Below are 17,444 nucleotides of genomic sequence, written 5' to 3' on the forward strand. Positions count from 1 at the left end.
CTTCTCCGTCTAGCTTACTCCCTCTGTTGTGGGCCCTGGATGATCAAGAGCCTTGGGACCTTGGATTTGGCTTTTCTGGTCTCCTGGTGACTGCTTGAGTGGACTGTTTGGAAACAGTCCCAAAAGACCTGTTTCTCCCTTTTCCCCTTGGAAGGGGTGGGTGAGAAGGGGAACAGGGTGGGGGACAGGGGGAGGATTTATTTCCTGGGTTCATCTGGTGCAGTGGATTTGCAGCTGTGCCCTGCCGAACTTTAAAAGCTTCCCTGAAGTTCCCTCAGAGCCCTTAGGTGGAGGGTTTAGGGGAAGAGAGATCTCAAACTGGATATATTGCAAAGATTTTGTTGAGGAAAAAGAAATTGACTTCAAGGCTCTAGAAATGCTTTAAAACTTCTAATTGTCAGTTTACAGCTGGGAAAACAGCCAAGATGGAAGATAGGGGAATGGGCATATTTTGCCTAAGGTAAACACATAGTAATTTCTTGATAGACTAAAGAGGTGCTTTACCTTTAAGACGCAGTAGAGAAATGGATGAACAAAACAACTAGGCCACCAGCTTCCTAGGCCTTCATTTCCCAAGATGAACCAATTCTGGGGAATAATTCTCGTTCTAATCTGCCTTAAAGGCTCTTTGGCATGTCAAAGGTCCTCTGGGGTTGTGCCTGGTCTTGGGAGCCCAAGTAACAACGTTCACCGCTATAGTATTGAACAATTTTTAAGGTATATTATTTTATTTAGCCCAAAAAGCTTAAAATGATTTGATTTGCCTAAGATCCCAAAGCCATGTGGGGAAGTTGACAGATGATGTGACCTCAGGAAGAGAGAAGAAAGCAAGTTTGCAACGTAGTTTGTCATCCAGGATTTTGCTTTGTTCTGATATGGAAACTCTGAGGGCTTCCTCAGTTATTTCCCTGCTGCCCCCAGGATAGAGCCCAAGCTCCCTGGTTGGTGGTCAAGAACTTTCACAACTGGGCCAACTTTATCTTCTAGCCTCACCTTACCTCCATTTCCCACCGAGCTCCAGCCACACTGGCCTATGGGGTGTTTCCTGAACTCACTCTGAAAATGCAGTCTCCTATGCCTTCTCTTGCTTTCTCTTAGTGAGCTCTTATTCATCCCTCAAGGCCTGGCTCAAATATCACCTCTGTGCTAGCTGGATGTAGTGGCTCATGCCTGTAATCCCAGAATGTTGGGAGGACAAGGTGGGAGGATCACTTAAGGTCAGGAGTTCGAGATCAGCCTGGGTAACCTAGCAAGACTCCCATCTCTTTAAAAAAAAAAAAAAAAATTCACCTCTGTGAAGCCTTTCCTTACCCTTTTTTGGGCTTACTACTTTTGCCTCCTGGCTCTGTTGCCGGGCCCATTACATTGTTATAGCCCATTCTTCTGTCTATTCCTTTTTTCTTTTCTTTTTTCTTTTTTTTTTTTTTTTTGAGACAGGGTCTGGCTCTGTCTCCCAGGCTGGAGTAGTGCAGTGGTGTAATCTTGGCTCACTGCAACCTCTGCCTCCCAGGTTCAAGCAATTCTCGTGCCCCAGCCTTCCAAGTGCCTGGGATTACAGGTGTGTGCCACCATGCCTGGCTAATTTTTGTATTTTTAGTAGAGACGTGGTTTAACCATGTTGATCAGGCTGGTCTCAAACTCCTAACCTCAAGTGATCTGTCCACTTCGGCCTCCCAAAGTGCTGGAATTACAGGCGTGAGCCACCACACCAGGCCTTCTGTTTCCCTTTCTAAACCAGGAGCTCCCCAAGACCACAACCAGTTCTGATTCTGCTCTGAATTCCCAACACAGTACCTGGCACAAAATAAGCACTCTGTAACTATGATACGTGTAAATGAATGGGTGGGAAGGGACAAGGTCTTTGAAGCTGAAACACCTTGATCCTACCCACCCCTTTCTTCCTGAGAATACTGACATTGAGAAATTATCCACCTATGAATAACCCTTATGCCTGTCCTATTTCCTGGATGAGAAATTCCTCTCATCTTCTCTGGTCTCCTTGCCTGACACCTCAGGCCCTGGGACCTGGATCTGGCTACTCACTGCTAGCCTCTCTTGGCTCTGACATCTGTCTGTTTGCCAAGAGGCTTACCCACTGTCCATCATTGGGTCTTGATGGCATGGCCTTTTGCAAAGCCCTGTTCAGGCTGATACTGGCCATCTCTGGAGATTTCTGTGTCCCTGCCACTTAAGTCCCTGGCATATATGTGGGTAGGTGAACACAGCCACAGATACCCTTTCACTTGGGGGTGAATAATTCTCTGGTGTCCTCACTGGAAAAGCCTCTGGTGAATGAATAACAGGCATCTCTACAGCTGCTTTTTTGTCTTCCTGTGGACATGGACATCCCTGCCTTCCTGGAGCTTTTTATTCTTCAGGCTTTGAGCTCTGAAAATTATGGAGTGACCAGGACTGCTGTGTGAGCACTGGCTGTATTAATTATACAGTGCTAGAGTATTCCTTACAACACTGCCCTTGATTAACAAAACAGGCTACAGGCTGGGTGCGGTGGCTCACGCCTGTAATCCCAACGCTTTGGGAGGCCGAGGTGAGCAGATCACTTGAGGCCAGGAATTTGAGACCAGCCTGGGCAACATAGTGAAACCCCGTCTCTATTAAAAATACAAAAATTAGCCGGGTGCAGTGGCACATGCCTGTAATCTCAGCTACTCAGGAGGCTGAAGCATAAGAATCCTTTGATCCTGGGAGGCAGACATTGCAGTGAATGAAGATTGCACCACTGTACTCCAGCCTGGGCAACAGAGTAAGACTCCGTCTCAGAAAAAAAAAGAAAGAGGGAAAGAGAGAGAGAGAAAGAGAGACGGAAAGAGAGAAAGAAAGGGAAGGAGGGAAGGAGGGAAGGGAGGAAGGGAGGAAGGAAGGAAGGAAGGAAGGAAGGAAGGAAGGAAGGAAGGAAAAGAAAGAGGCTATAATCCGATTCCCTTCAAATGAATTCATTTGACTTAGCAGGTATTATATTATTTAAGAATAACTAGCTTTAGGCCAGGTGTGGTGGCTCAACACCTGTAATCCCAGCCCTTTGGGAGGCTAAGGCGGGCAGATCACCTGATGTCAGGAGTTTGAGACCAGCCTGGCCAACATGGTGAAACCCTGTCTCTACTAAAAATACAAACATTCACCAGGTGGCGGGCACCTGTAATCCCAGCTACTCAGGAGGCTGAGGCAGGAGAATTGCTTGAACCCAGGAGGCGGAGGTTGCAGTGAGCCGAGACTATGCCACTGCACTCCAGCCTGGGTGACAGAGAGAGACTCCATCTCAAAAAAACGAGGAATAACTAGCTTTTTAGAACAATGGAACTGATGACTCAGCTGTTCCAGGCTGGGGTGCTGCCCTGCAGAGCACAATATAGGCTTTATTTATTTTATTTTTAGTTTTAGTTTTTTGAGACAGGGTCTCACTCTATCACCCAGGCTAGAGTGCAGTGGCACGATCTTGGCTCACTGTAACCTCCACCTCTTGGGTTCAAGCAATTCTCCTGCTTCAGCCTCCCGAATAGCTGAGATTACAGATGCACACCACCATGCCTGGCTAATTTTTGTATTTTTCGTAGAAACGGGGTTTCATCATGTTGGCCAGGCTGGTCTCGAATTCCCAGCCTCAAGTGATCCGCCCGCCTCGGCCTCCCAAAGTGCTGGGATTACAGGTGTGAGCCACCACACCAGGCCCAATATAGGCTTTAAATCAATATAGATAATGTTTTGTCCTTTGCAGCCAGAATGCATAGGAAGAAGAGGCAGAGGTGGTTGTGGCACCTTATATGATTGTACCAAAGGACTAAGAGTTTTCTTCCTGTCTCTGAGATTCTGGGTATTGCAGGTCAGAAGATGATAGCATCAGCCAGGCATGGTGGCTCACGCCTGTAATCCCAGCACTTTGGGAGGGTGAGGTGGGCGGATCATTTGAGGTCCAGGAGTTCAAGATCAGCCTGACCAACATGGTGAAACCCTGTCTGTGCTAAAAATACAAAAATTAGCTGGGTGTGATGGCACGCGCCTGTAATCCCAGCTACTCAGGAGGCTGAGGCAGGAGAATGGCTTGAACCTGGGAGGCAGAAGTTGCAGTGAGCTGAGATTGCGCCACTGCACTCCATCCTGGGTGACAGAGTGAAACTGTCTTGGAAAAAAAAAAAAAAAAAGATGGTGATAGCATCGTGGGAGGAATGTTTCTAACCAAGAAACACAAAGATGATTCTCTTGGATTTCAGGCTCCTGGTAGTACTAGAGGAATAGAAGGGGGTGGTCACAGTGTAGACTGGACTGATAATGGCTCTCAAGGAGAAAGGGAGTTACTGCTACCTAATAAGGGTTGAGAGGTGGGTGAGTGGAACCAGAGACCCTGGGGTCACTACCTTGTGCTATTGTATTAATCAGCATTCTTTTGATTGTTGGTGAAAGAATTCCACTCAAGTTAGGCTTGGGAAAATAAGGCACACAAAACTATAAATTTAGATTCAGGAAACAGAGTCTGCAACATTATCAGAACTTCTGTCTCTCATCTCTGTTTCTTCCCTGCCTCATCTTCCTTTAATTTCGTTTCAGAAGATCCCAGAGAAGGACTCCGACTGGCTCACCTGGAGTGGAGTTCCTATCCCTTGATTCTTCAGGCTTTCATTTGACCCATACGGTTAAGCTGGGAGAGACAGAGTCCAAACAGAGGCAGAGAAAGGCTATTCTGGGCAGAACAAACAATTGATGACTTTATGGCTCTGTGGTCTGGGGAGAACTGCATAACCCTAGATCACCAAAGCTGAGAGCCTGTAAGAGTGAGGATTTGGGCCGGGCATAGTGGCTCACGCCTGTAATCCCAGCACTTTGGGAGGCTGAGGTGGGTGGATCACAAGGTCAGGAGATCAAGACCAACCTGACCAACATGGTGAAACCCCGTCTCTACTAAAAATACAAAAATTAGCTGACATGATGCATACACTTGTAATCCCAGCCACTCGGGAGGCTGAGGCAAGAGAATCGCTTGAACCCGAGAGGCAGAGGTTGCGGTGAGCCGAGATTGCACCACTGCACTCCAGCCTAGGCGACAGAGCGAGACTACATCTCAAAAACACACACACACACACAAAAAACAGTAAGGATTTGGATTTGGGTCACCCCAGGCTGAAGGCCAGGGGAACCTGAAGTGGATAAGGGAAGGGAGAGAACTTAGGCTACAGGATCTGATGTTTTGTAGAAATGAGGCTGACATCTCCACCTGTATTTTCTTAGCTGAAGGAGTGTGCAAAGTTTGAATTACTTCTGCCTTCTTCTTATTTCCTTTTCCCTCTTAAAATAGTCATCATAATCATAAAAATTTCTTTTCCATCTTCCCTGTTTTTGCATATAGGATTTCTTGGTGTGATTCAATTTGCCAGTTAGTCTCTAGGTTGCAGAATGGTGACTTGGAATCAAGTTGAAACTGGAAGAGGGTACCTCATATATTAGGGTCAGCAATTACTGAACTCTGTTCTCTTTTATTCCAAACAGCATCCCCAACTTCACATTTCCCCAGGGTGCAAAAGAGGGGGATCAAGCTTCAGTAGAGTGGAGCTCTGAGAAGAATTCACTGGAGTTTGGAAGCCAGGACCCTTTTTTATAACCTTGTTCCTCCTCACCTGGGCAAAAGCACTGGTGCTCACTGCACAGGCGTCATGAATGGGCTCTGTGTCCTGTGGAGAGCCCCCATTCCAGGTACAGGACATCAGCCCTGTGCCCTGTCCCAGATGGGATCTCCTTCTTTCTCTCTTTTGTTTTTTTTTTGACAGAATCCCACTCTGTTGCCCAGGCTGGAGTGCAGTGGTACAGTCTTGGCTCACTGCAACCTCCACCTCCCAGGTTCAAGCGATTCTCCTGCCTCATCCTCCCGAGTACCTGGGATTACAGGCGCCGGCCACCACGCCCAGCTAATTTTTGTATTTTTAGTAGAGACGGTGTTTCACCATGTGGGCCAGGCTGGTCTCGAACTCCTGACCTCAGGTGATCCGCCGGCCTCGGCCTTCCAAAGTGCTGGGATTACAGGCGTGAGCCACCGCGCCCGGTTTCAGTGACTTTAGTCAAGTAAGCACAAAAAGGAATATATAATTCCAAATTGTGATAAATGCTGTGAAGAAAAGGAACGTGCCCTGACATACAAGGGGGAACGATTGAGATCTAGGAAGTCAGAGATTTCTCCGAGAAGAGAGCTGAAATAGGATTAATCAAGAGGGGGAAGAGAATGCTAGACCGAGGGAACCGTGCGTGCCAAAGCCCCGTGGCGGAAAGGGGCGTGCGGGAGGGTAGCTGCGGAGAGGGAAGGTAGAGGACAAAGCCGGAGAGGCAGACGCAGGGCAGGACGCGCACAGCCCCGGGGCTGCTGCCTTAGGGGTTGTCTCGGCTGTAGGGAAGCCATAGAGGAGTTTAAAGCCGGAAGGTGGTGACTAATCAGATTTCACTTGAAAATGGCCCGGTGTCTGCAGTGAGGTGAACTGATGGGAAGTGCCCAGCGAACGCCAATAGGAGAGAGCACCCGACCTGAAAGGCCTGGGTCAACGCGGCCCCACGCGGGGGCGAGGCGGTTCCGGCGCAGAACCTGGCGCGCGGCTCCGCGGAAAACTGAACCGGCCCACGTGGGCCCGGCCGCTCCGCCCCGCCCCGCCGCGCAGACGCCGCCTGACTCCGCAGTCCGTGCCTGAGGCTGGGCGCGCTGCCCGGGAGCCCCGCACCCACGCTTGGACCGCGGAGACGCCCAGGCCGAGGAACCCCCAGCCCAGGGACTAGACACCACCAGGGCCGGGCGGAGCCAGAGCCAGACGCGCCGGAGCGGGCGCCTCTAGGCCGTGAGTCTGAGGCGGGGGGCTTGGGGCCCAGCCGCGGGAAGCGGGGAGTCACAGCGGCCTCCTTCGAGGAGACTAGGGAAGGATGGTCTGTGCCTCCTGGGGTGGCCTCCCACTCCCCTCCTATTTGGTCAGAGACCTAGTCCTGCGGTGTCGGGGTTCCTATTATACTATATCTGAGAACCCTGCGATCACTAGCGCCACCCCCACCCCATCCCAGCTTCCTTCATGGCCCCATCCAAGTATAGGAAAAATTAAAAATTGGTGCGAGGGGACATGTGTAGGCACCTTCCCACAAGCCTTGCTTAGAGGGTGATTACAAAGGAACTGTTCCTACACCCTTCTCCCCAGGACTCCTGCCTATTGCTGGGGGTGGGGAGAGTCCGTGCCACCTATGGAGCGCCTGCCAGTGCCGGCTCCACCTACAATATCCTTCCTCTTTATGCTCTTAAATTGTTCTAATCCCAGTGCTGTTTGGTCAGTAGAATCCCTTTGTCAATTCAAACCCTAATTTTGGTTAGAAGCAGGTTATGGAGGAGAGAAGAGTGATGTAGTATGCTCGCCCTCCAGGGCCTCAGGATGGAGCAAGCTAGGGACAGGGACACAAGATAGTGGCCGTGTTCCAGAGGCTTTGGGAGGGAAGGGGGCAGGCTCAGAAGAAAAGCTTCTCACAGGGGAAGGCTGGGCTCCCTGGCTGGGGTAGGAGAGGGAACCGAACCCAGCTCTTCCAGCCCTGGGGAGTCGGGAGTAGCTTCCTGAGCATGGAAGTTCACTGCAGTCTCTTCTCCCATTCACTGGCTTAGGAAGTACCTGTATGCACAGACAGCCTGGTTCCGGGCGCTAATGCTGGCTGACTCTGGGGAATATGATGGAGGATATATAGGGGAGGTCCAAGCTAGATTACAAACTGCTATTACAAGATCATTGCCACAAACCAAAAATGCCAGTTAAATAGACATTCACTGATCGTCGACCATGTATGCCAGGGACAGACACAAAGTTGGATAAGACAGTGTGTACCCAGGGCAGTGGGGACCCAGAGGAAGGCATAACTAACTGTGCTTGTTTATGTAATACTGATTGGGGCAGTATGAAGACAGCTTCAGAGACATGGGTACATGGAGACATGAGGATATTACAGCTGATTTTGAAGTACAAAAAGGAATTTGCTGGGTGGAGAAGGGAGGAGCTTTGAGGGGAGGGGAGAGGAAGGATATTGTAGGCCAAAGGAATCCTGTAAGAAGAACAACGGTGTGTTTTTGTTTTGAGATCTCTGGGCAGTTTGCTATGATGGGAGGGGCAGCGTGGCAAAAGGCAGGTATGGAAGGGTGAGCAGAGGCCAGATCAAACAGGGCCTTGTAGGCCACATAGAGGTTTAGCAGGAGTTCAGGGAGGGCATTCTGAGTGGTGACAAGTGAAATTTACATTTTTAACTGGAGGCAGAGAGATCAGTGAAAAGGCCGAGGCAGTAATCCAGGTCAGAAATGGCCTGGAAGAGGAAGAATGGTCAGAATGTGGTTATCAATGAGATGGGAGAAGGAAGGAGAGTGAGGAGCCCAGGATGCTCCTAGCCTTCTGGATGGAGGGCGGAGCCATCTTGCTGAGGATACTGAAGGAGAGCTTGTTTGGTTATGTAGAATTTTGGTGGTGGGGGGCGGGGGGCGGAGGGGGATGAAGTCTCACTCTGTCACCCAGGCTGGAATGCAGTGGCACAATCTCAGTTCACTACAACCTCTGCCTCCTGGGTTCAAGCACTTGCCATGCCTCAGCCTCCCAAATAGCTGGGATTACAGGTGCCTGTCACCATGCCTGGCTAATTTTTGTATTTTTAGTAGAGATGGGGGTTTCACCATGTTGGCCAGTCTAGTCTCGAACTTCTGACCTCAGGTGATCTGCCTGCCTCGGCCTCCCAATGTGCTGTGATTACAGGCATGAGCCACCACACCCAGACTGGTTATGTAGAATTTGAGGAGCCTATGATTGGTTGCAGGGTTGGATAGCAGTTAGATCTGGGCTGAAGACAGATGAGAGTCATCAGCATGTGATGGTCCTTGAAGCTACAGCAGAGAATGAGGTCCTCTGGAGAGAAATGTGGAAAATCAGAAGACAGCCTGGCTCTGAGGACTGAGGAAAAACCCTCTGCAGGAGACTGAGAATGAACAGGTAGACAGGGAGGATGAAAACCGTGAAGGGAAGTGTCACCAGAGTCAAGAGAAAGGGCTTGACAGGGAGTGGTCGGGCTCTTGCTTTCAGCCTTGTCCCTGCAGCTAAGTTGCCCTGACTTCAGGCACCCCACCCTGTCCTACTGTGACTCAGTCTCCTGCTTTCCCTTTACAGACCAAATGTTCGCCATCCAGCCAGAGCTAGCTGAGGGGGGCCAGTTCCTGGGGGACCCACCTCCTGGAGTATGTCAGCCTGAGCTCCAACCGGACAACAACTCCAACTTCATGGCAAGTGCCAAGGATGCTAATGAGAATTGGCATGGGATGCCAGGCAGAGTGGAACCTATCCTGAGGAGGAGCTCCTCTGAGTCGCCCTCTGACAACCAGGCCTTCCAGGCCCCTGGATCCCCTGAGGAAGGGGTGCGCAGCCCCCCAGAGGGGGCAGAGATTCCCGGGGCTGAGCCTGAGAAGATGGGTGGTGCTGGCACAGTCTGCTCCCCTCTGGAGGACAACGGCTATGCCAGCAGTTCCCTGAGTATCGACAGCCCTAGCAGCAGTCCTGAGCCTGCCTGTGGGACCCTGCGAGGCCTTGGCCCTCCCGATCCCCTTCTGCCCTCAGTGGCCCAGGCTGTGCAGCACTTACAAGCCCAGGAGCGCTACAAAGAGCAGGAGAAAGAAAAGCACCACGTGCACTTGGTGATGTACCGTCGCCTGGCACTGCTCCAGTGGATCCGGGGCCTGCAGCATCAGTTGATTGACCAGCAGTCCCGACTACAGGAGAGCTTCGACACCATCCTAGACAACCGGAAAGAGCTTATTCGCTGTCTCCAGCAGAGGGCAGCACCATCCAGGCCCCAGGACCAGCGCTAAGGGTGTGCCTCCATAAGTGTGCAAGGGTGTATGTGTATATTTGCAGGCATGTGTGAGGTTGTGCAGTAGTAAGTACATAATTATTTGCTGGCATGATTGCAGGTAGGCACGTCTGTATGTGCTAACACGTAGGCTGGTGTGTATAGGAATGTGTGAGTAAACGTATAAATGAGCTTAAGTGTGCTGTGTGCACATGTGCACACACAAGCTAATTTATCTGCAGACCTATATGTGAGCATGTAAGAGTGAACATGTGTGTGTGTAGTATGTAAGAAGAATGAGGAAATCTGTATGTGCGTGTGTAGACAGGTACCCAGCAGTGCGTGTATATGCGCATGAGTGAGGATGTATATGCAAAAGATGTGTGTGTCTATGAGTGAGTTTGAGTGTGCAGGCTTGTGTTAGGTGTATGTGAGGGAGCCCTTGTGTGTGCAGGGGTGCACGTGTGTGGCTGCAGGCATGGGAGGTGTATGTTAGGAGCATGTGTGTTTGCAGGCAGACTCATGAGCAGGTGTGTGCAAATACATATCCAGCTGCACTGTGGGGTATCCACCCACACCTTGTGTTCCTCATGGCCTACCGCAGCCTTTCTTCTCCACTGGGTCCCACTGTTCCCTGGAGACAGAGGGCTAGCATGCTATCATTTATCTGAGGGTTGTGGCTGACCCATTCTCCTGGGATTTCCCAGGCCACCTCTCCTTTCCCTTTCCCTCACTTAACCCACACTTGCTCAGCTGAGGCTATTGTCCCTGATGTTGGCTTTGCTTGTAGGAGGTTTAGTGGCTGTTCTGGACTGCCATGGCATTTTGGCTGCAATTTTGTCTGGCAGTGGGTGGAGAACTGGTATCAGGAAGGGGAATCGGGAGTAGTGATGGAGATGATGGTGGGGGTGGGGACAGAGAAGGACATAGGGGACTGTCCCTCTTGAACTCTGCCTTTGGGCACATGGGAGATGAGGACAGGGGAGATGATAATAGTGGAACCCTGTGAAGAATAGGAGAACGGGAATTCTAAAAGACCAGTTCCCAAACAAACCATCTCTCCACTGGGAAAGGAGCTGTTGCAAACCCTGTTGATTTAAGCTTCTGATGAAAAGCAATGTATGTTAATAAGCCTGCAAGGAACAGACAAGATGTTCCAAAGCTGATGAGGAAAATAACGCTTCCCTGTCTCTGCCGCTACCTTGCTGTGCCTCTCTGGCTTTAGAAGCATTGGATGTTGAATTGGTTTGGTTCATTTCTCTGAAGTCGGACTGTCAGGAGGAGCCAGAGGTTGGCCTTCTGGGATGGGAAGGGGACAGTGTCAGCCTAAGCCTCTGGAAATGCTTAGGATGCTGAATTTTAACCCCTTCTTTCACTGCATGGCCCTTCAAACAGGGATTGGCAGGCTCCGTGAGTTACAGAGTGGGTGAGTCTTGGAAAGAACCAACGACTAAGGTTCTAGCTGAGCTCTCTGTTTTGTTCCTGGGAGCCAAGAGAATGCAAGATTCTGGTGGGTGAGCAGTGGTATGAAGAGGGGACACTGGTGGGTGAACAGTGGCATGGAAGTCACTGATGCAGCCTCTGGCCCTCAGTCTCCCTATCAGCAAAGTGGGGGGTTCTTCCTGTCTATCTCTAAAGAGTTTCATCCCTGACAGGTGGATGAGTGAAAGATCCAAGGAGTGGGGGTGAGGGGTGGGCCCTGAAGACTTTTTGTCTGTAGCGCTTGCATATTGAGTGTGTAAACGCGGCCTTTGGACCAACGCAAGATGAATAAACTGGGGCAGAGAATTAAATTTCTTGAGTAGGTGTTTTTCTTCTACCTGTTGTCTGGTGGCCTCTTTTCCATACCATCTGAGCTCCTCTTTTGAGTAGGGTCCTGGACTAGGAGCTAGGAAGGTGATTTTGGGGAAAGACACTGAAGAATTTAGACTGCTGTGCCTGGCGACCCGATGGGGTGGAGAAGTCTCTCAGAGGCCTCCCAGTGTGACAGGGGAGACTTGACTTCTACCCTGAGAGCCCCATATGGGATTGTCCTTCTCCTGTGTCACCTTTGGGCCTAAATGAATTGTGAGGGACACATACCATACACACTCGCACATACTCAACTGTACCCTGGGCAGGGCACAGTGGCTTACACCTGAAATTGCAGCACTTTGGGAGGCTAAGACGGGTGGATCACCTGAGGTCAGGAGTTCAAGACCAGCCTGGCCAACATGGTGAAACCCCGTCTCTACTAGAAATACAAAAATTAGCCAGGTGTGGGGGCGGGTGCCTATAATCCCAGCTACTCAGTAGGCTGAGGCAGGAGAGTCGCTTGAACCGGGAGGCGGAGGTTGCCGTGGGCAGAGATCATGCCACTGCATTCCAGCTTGGCGACAAGAGGGGAAACTCCATCTCAAAAAAACAAAATAAAACAAAAAACTGTACCCTGGTGTCACCACTTCTCTGAAGGGCACTCTATGACTATGAGTTCAGGTCCTTAGATGGTTTTGACACACACGTAGTTATAACATACGGTCATCCTTTGTTATCTGAGGGGATTGGTTCCAGGATCCCCAGGGATACCAAAATTCACAAATCTGAAATACTGTATTTTATTTTTATTTGAATTTATTTATTTATTTTTTATTTATTTTTTTTGTTTTTTGAGACTCAGTCTCGCTCTGTCGCCCAGGCTGGAGTGCAGTGGTGCTATCTCGGCTCACTGCAAGCTCCGCCTCCCGGGTTCACGCCATTCTCCTGCCTCAGCCTCCCGAGTAGCTGGGACTACAGGCACCCGCCACCACACCCGGCTAATTTTTTGTATTTTTAGTAGAGACGGGGTTTCACCATGTTAGCCAGGATGGTCTCAATCTCCTGACCTTGTGATCCACCCGCCTCGGCCTTTCAAAGTGTTGGGATTACAGGTGTGAGCCACCGGGCCCGTCCGATTCTTTATTTTTGGAGACAGCGTTTCGCTCTGTCACCCAAGCTAGAGCGTAGTGGTGCAATCATAGCTTACTGTACCCTTGAACTTCTGGGCTCAAGTGATCCTCCCACCTTAGCCTCTGAGTAACTGGGACTACAGGCATGTGCCACCACACCCAGCTAATTTTTAAGTTTTTTTGTAGTGATGGCTTCTTGCTGTATTGCCTAGGCTGGTCTCAAACTCTTGGCTTCAAACTATCCTCCCACCTGAGCCTCCCAAAGTGCTGGGATTACAGGCATGAGCCACTGTGCCTGGCCAACATAATTATTATTATTATTTTTTTTTTTGAGACGGAGTCTCGCTCTGTCGCCCAGGCTGGGGTGCAGTGGCCGGATCTCAGCTCACTACAAGCTCCGCCTCCCGGGTTCACGCCATTCTCCTGCCTCAGCCTCCTGAGTAGCTGGGACTACGGGCGCCCGCCACCTCGCCCGGCTAGTTTTTTGTATTTTTTAGTAGAGACGGGGTTTCACCGTGTTAGCCAGGATGGTCTCGATCTCCTGACCTCGTAATCCGCCCGTCTCGGCCTCCCAAAGTGCTGGGATTACAGGCTTGAGCCACCGCGCCCGGCCTCAACATAATTATTTTAAACCTCACAAAGTATACTTCTCACTGAAACAGTTAATAATTCTTGTCATCTCCACACTTGACACTTAAACAGAAATAGTATTGAACCAATTTTAGCAAATTCCACTTACTAAGAGATGTTTTGGCAAAGGGCTAAGGCTAAATTTGAATGGAGATTTCTGACAATGAGACTTCTGTCAAACCTTTAGCGCATAAGAGAGTGAATTTTTATAAGGAGCCTTTTTTTTTGGAAAGAGTCTCACTCTGTCGCCCAGGCTGGACTGCAGTGGTGTGATCTTGGCTCACTGCAACCTCCACCTCCTGGGTTCAAGTGATTTTCCTGCCTCAGCCTCCCAAGCAGCTGGGACTACAGGCACATGCCACCACGGTTGGCTAATTTTTTGTATTTTTAGTAGAGATGGGTTTTTGCCATGTTATCCAGGCTGGTCTCAAACTCCTGAGCTCAGGCAATCGGCCAACCTCAGCCTCCCAAAGTGTTGGGAGCCACTGTGCCCGGCCAGGAGCCGCTTTTCTAAATGTGTGAGGGCTCTTTTGAGCACAGCCCCTGGTGAAGAGCAGAGACCCTAAAACCAGACACCCTGGATTTGAACCTTGTCCCCATTGTTTTATGTTTCCTTGACCTTGGGCAAGTCAATTAATTTTTCTGTGCTTTAGTTTCCTCATCTTAAAATGGGGACAATAGGCCGGGCGCAGTGGCTCACGCCTGTAATCCCAGCACTTTGGGAGGCCGAGGTGAGTGAATCACAAGGTCAGGAGTTCGAGACTAGCCTAACCAACATGGTGAAACCCTGTCTCTATTAAAAAATACAAAAATTAGCCGGGCGTAGTGGTGCGCACCTGTAATCCCAGCTACTCAGGAGACTGAGGCAGGAGAATCACTTGAACTCGGGAGGTGGAGGTTGCAGTGAGCCAAGATTGCGCCACTGCACTCCAGCTTGGTGACAGAGCAAGACTCCGTCTCACAAAAGAAAAAAAAAAAATGGGGACAATAGTAATAACTACTTTGCAGGGTTGCTGCAAGGCTTAAATAAATATCTAACATATAGAAGACTTAGAACTATACCTGTCACATAGTAAATTACATTAAAGAGTTATGATTCTTATAAATCGTACTTTTATAGTACATATAACTTTTTCATAGAAAAACATTTTTTCTTATGAAATTTGAATCTAAAAATTTTTTTCTTTTTTTGAGACAGGATCTGGCTCTTCCGCCCAGGCTGGAGTGCAGTGGTGTGATCTTGGCTCACTGCAACCCCCGCCTCCTGGGTTTGAGCAATTCTCGTGCCTCAGCCTCCTGAGTAGCTGGGATTACAGGTATGCACCACCACGCCTGGCTAATTTTTTTATATTTTTAGTAAAGACGGGATTTCACCATGTTGGCCAGGCTGGTCTGTTAACTCCTGGCCTCAAGTGATCCACCTCAGCCTCCCAACGTGCTGGGATTACAGGCGTGAGCCGCCACGCCTGGCTGAATCTAAAATTTGAATGTCATCTTTAGAGGGAAAGGGGACTTTTAAAAAAATAAAGCTGCCTAATATTCCTTTCCAGAAAAGAGCTCTCTGAGCTCAGAAAAAGATTAAGGTGAGACCAAGGGAATATGTGGTGAATTGTATGTTTACAGGACCCCTGCCAGTCACTGAAGGTCAGGGACGCCCTGGGGAGTGATGGGTTTGGGAAGGAGATTGGCAAGAATAGAGCCACATGGTCAGGCTCAGTGGCTCACGCCTGTAATCCCAGCACTTTGGGAGGCCGAGGCAGGTGGATCACAAGGTCAGAAGATGGAGACCATCCTGGCTAACGTGGTGAAACCCCGTCTCTACTAAAAAATACAAAAAAAAAAAATTAGCTGGGCATGGTGGCGGGCGCCTGTAGTCCCAGCTACTTGGGAGGCTAAGGCAGGAGAATGGCGGGAACCTGGGAGGCGGAGCTTGCAGTGAACCGAGATAGCGCCACTGCACTCCAGCCGGGACAACAGGGCAAGACTCAGTCTCAAAAAAAAAAAAAAAAAAAAAAAAAAAGAATAGAGCCACAGCCAGGATGGCAGAGTTTGGGGCAGGAAAACAGAAGCAGGACTCTAGTGGCTGAACCAACTCAGCCAAGAATTGTGGTTCTCCATCAGATCCACTGGCCATGAGGCCTGATCATGGGAAGTGCTAAGGTGACTGCAGTACCTCCTATGGGCAGACCTGAGCTATACTCTCTAGACTCAGTTTCCTCCCCTGTGGCAACTATAAGGGCTGAATGAGGAAATGGACGTGAAGATGCTCTGTATGCATTAAGAAGATTGTGTGCCTTCCCTGCATGAGGCCCTGAGGAGCCTGCTCTTGTCTTTGAGCAGCTGTGGTGTGCACAGGTAGATGAGACTTGCATCCAAAAGCCTAATGCAGGCTGGGCACAGTGGCTTGTGCTTGTAATCTCAACACTTTGGGAGGCTGAGGCAGCAGGATGGCTTGAGCCAAGAGTTTGAGACTCCATCCCTACAAAAAGGGGGAAAAAAAAATAGTAGTCATGGTGGTACATGCCTATAGTCCTAGCCACTGAGGAGCCTGAGGCTAGAGGATTACTTCAGCCCAGGAATTTGAAGCTGCAGCAAGCTATGATCCCACCACTGCCCTGAAGCCTGGGTGAGACAGCAAGACCCTGTCCCAACCCCCTCCCCCACAAAAAGACCCCAAAAGCCTAATGTACAAGCCACTCGTAACCTAGGAGAGGGGAAATGCAGGACTGGCTTTCTATCTAGTTTTCAGTCAGGGACTTCTATATGTGGATGTTGTCTTGAAGTCATTGGGCCAGGCATGGTGACTCATGCCTATAATCCCAGCACTTTGGGAGGCCGTGGCCGGTGGATCATTTGAGGTCAGGAGTTTGAGACCAGCTTGGCCAACATGGTGAGACCCTGTCTCTATGAAAAATACAAAAATTAGCTAGGCATGGTGGTACATGCCTGTAATCCCAGCTACTTGGGAGGCTGAGGCAGGAGAATTGCTTGAACCCAGGAGGCGAAGGTTGCAGTGAGCCGAGATCGTGCCGCTACACTGCAGCCTGAGTGACAGAGTGAGACTGTCTCCAAAAAAATAAAAAATAAAAAGTTCTTGGAGTGGGGATTCCTTAGTCTCTGGGGACAGTGAGGAGAATAGGAAAGGTTCATGCACTTAGTAGGAGTTTGGCTAATCAGCTACCTCCACCCCTTGACCTTTCTCACCAGAATAAAATCCCATGACCAGAAGCAAGGAAGTCTAACCCAGGTTTTGGGTGTGACATGAGTTGTCTTGCTTAGTAGGAGACATAGGGATGAGATTGGAGCAGAGACCCAGAGACCAACACAGAGCACACAGCAGAGGCCTGAGTAGGCTGCAGGTACAGGACCAAAAGCATGGAAGGGATTAGCAGAGAGGCCTGTGAGGCTGGGTCCACTGAGAACTTGCTTGTTCTCCAGGGACACCAACTAGGTCAGCCCTATCAAGTATGGTCAGAATAGATGGGGTTAAAGCCCGAGTGCAGGGAGGCAGGAAATGAACTGGGAACTGAGTAAGAGGGTAAGAGGGTAACTCAGTAAGAGGACTGCAGAAGGCAGCTTCAGAAAGAATATCATAGGTGGGCTCTGGATTGTTAGGGCTCTGTATAATGGCTATCTCTAAGGAGACTGAATGCCCCCTAGTGGCAGCCTGTGACCTGTCTTCCTGCCTCTTAGGGCTTCAAGCCTCACCAGAAACCCTGTAGGTTTGCTCCTACTCACAGCATTAACAGGTGACAGGAACAGGAGAGAGGTGAGATCTGTAAGGCCCTGGTCGAGGAAGGCTTCCTGGAGGAAGAGGAGCCTGGAGACCCAGTAGAAGTGGAGGCAAAAGAGGATAGTGATTTCTAGTGCAGAGTGGACCCAGGTGTCTTGAATCCTCCATTTATTAGTTGTGCCTCACTTTTCTCAACTGTAGAATGGGAACAATGGGAGTACTTATCTTACAGGTTACTTGAGAGTTAAATAAGTTAACAGATGTTAAGGGCTTAGACCTGAGCCTGCCTGGCTCACAGGAAGTAGTCCACAAATTTTAATTGC

General features: G+C 49.8%; 1 protein-coding gene across 1 annotated transcript; it reads left to right on the forward strand.

Annotated features, from left to right (window-relative positions):
• The first annotated feature begins 6,337 nt into the window (after window positions 1-6,337).
• Window positions 6,338-11,627, forward strand: C1H1orf216 (chromosome 1 C1orf216 homolog). Its single transcript, XM_023232304.1, has 2 exons — window positions 6,338-6,824; window positions 9,159-11,627. The coding sequence occupies exon 2, from the start codon at window positions 9,164-9,166 to the stop codon at window positions 9,851-9,853; it is 690 nt and encodes a 229-aa protein (XP_023088072.1). The 5' UTR covers window positions 6,338-6,824; window positions 9,159-9,163; the 3' UTR covers window positions 9,854-11,627.
• Window positions 11,628-17,444: the final 5,817 nt, after the last annotated feature.

This window comes from Piliocolobus tephrosceles, chromosome 1 (genome assembly GCF_002776525.5).
Source record: "Piliocolobus tephrosceles isolate RC106 chromosome 1, ASM277652v3, whole genome shotgun sequence".
In the NCBI taxonomy this organism is placed as follows: domain Eukaryota; kingdom Metazoa; phylum Chordata; class Mammalia; order Primates; family Cercopithecidae; genus Piliocolobus; species Piliocolobus tephrosceles.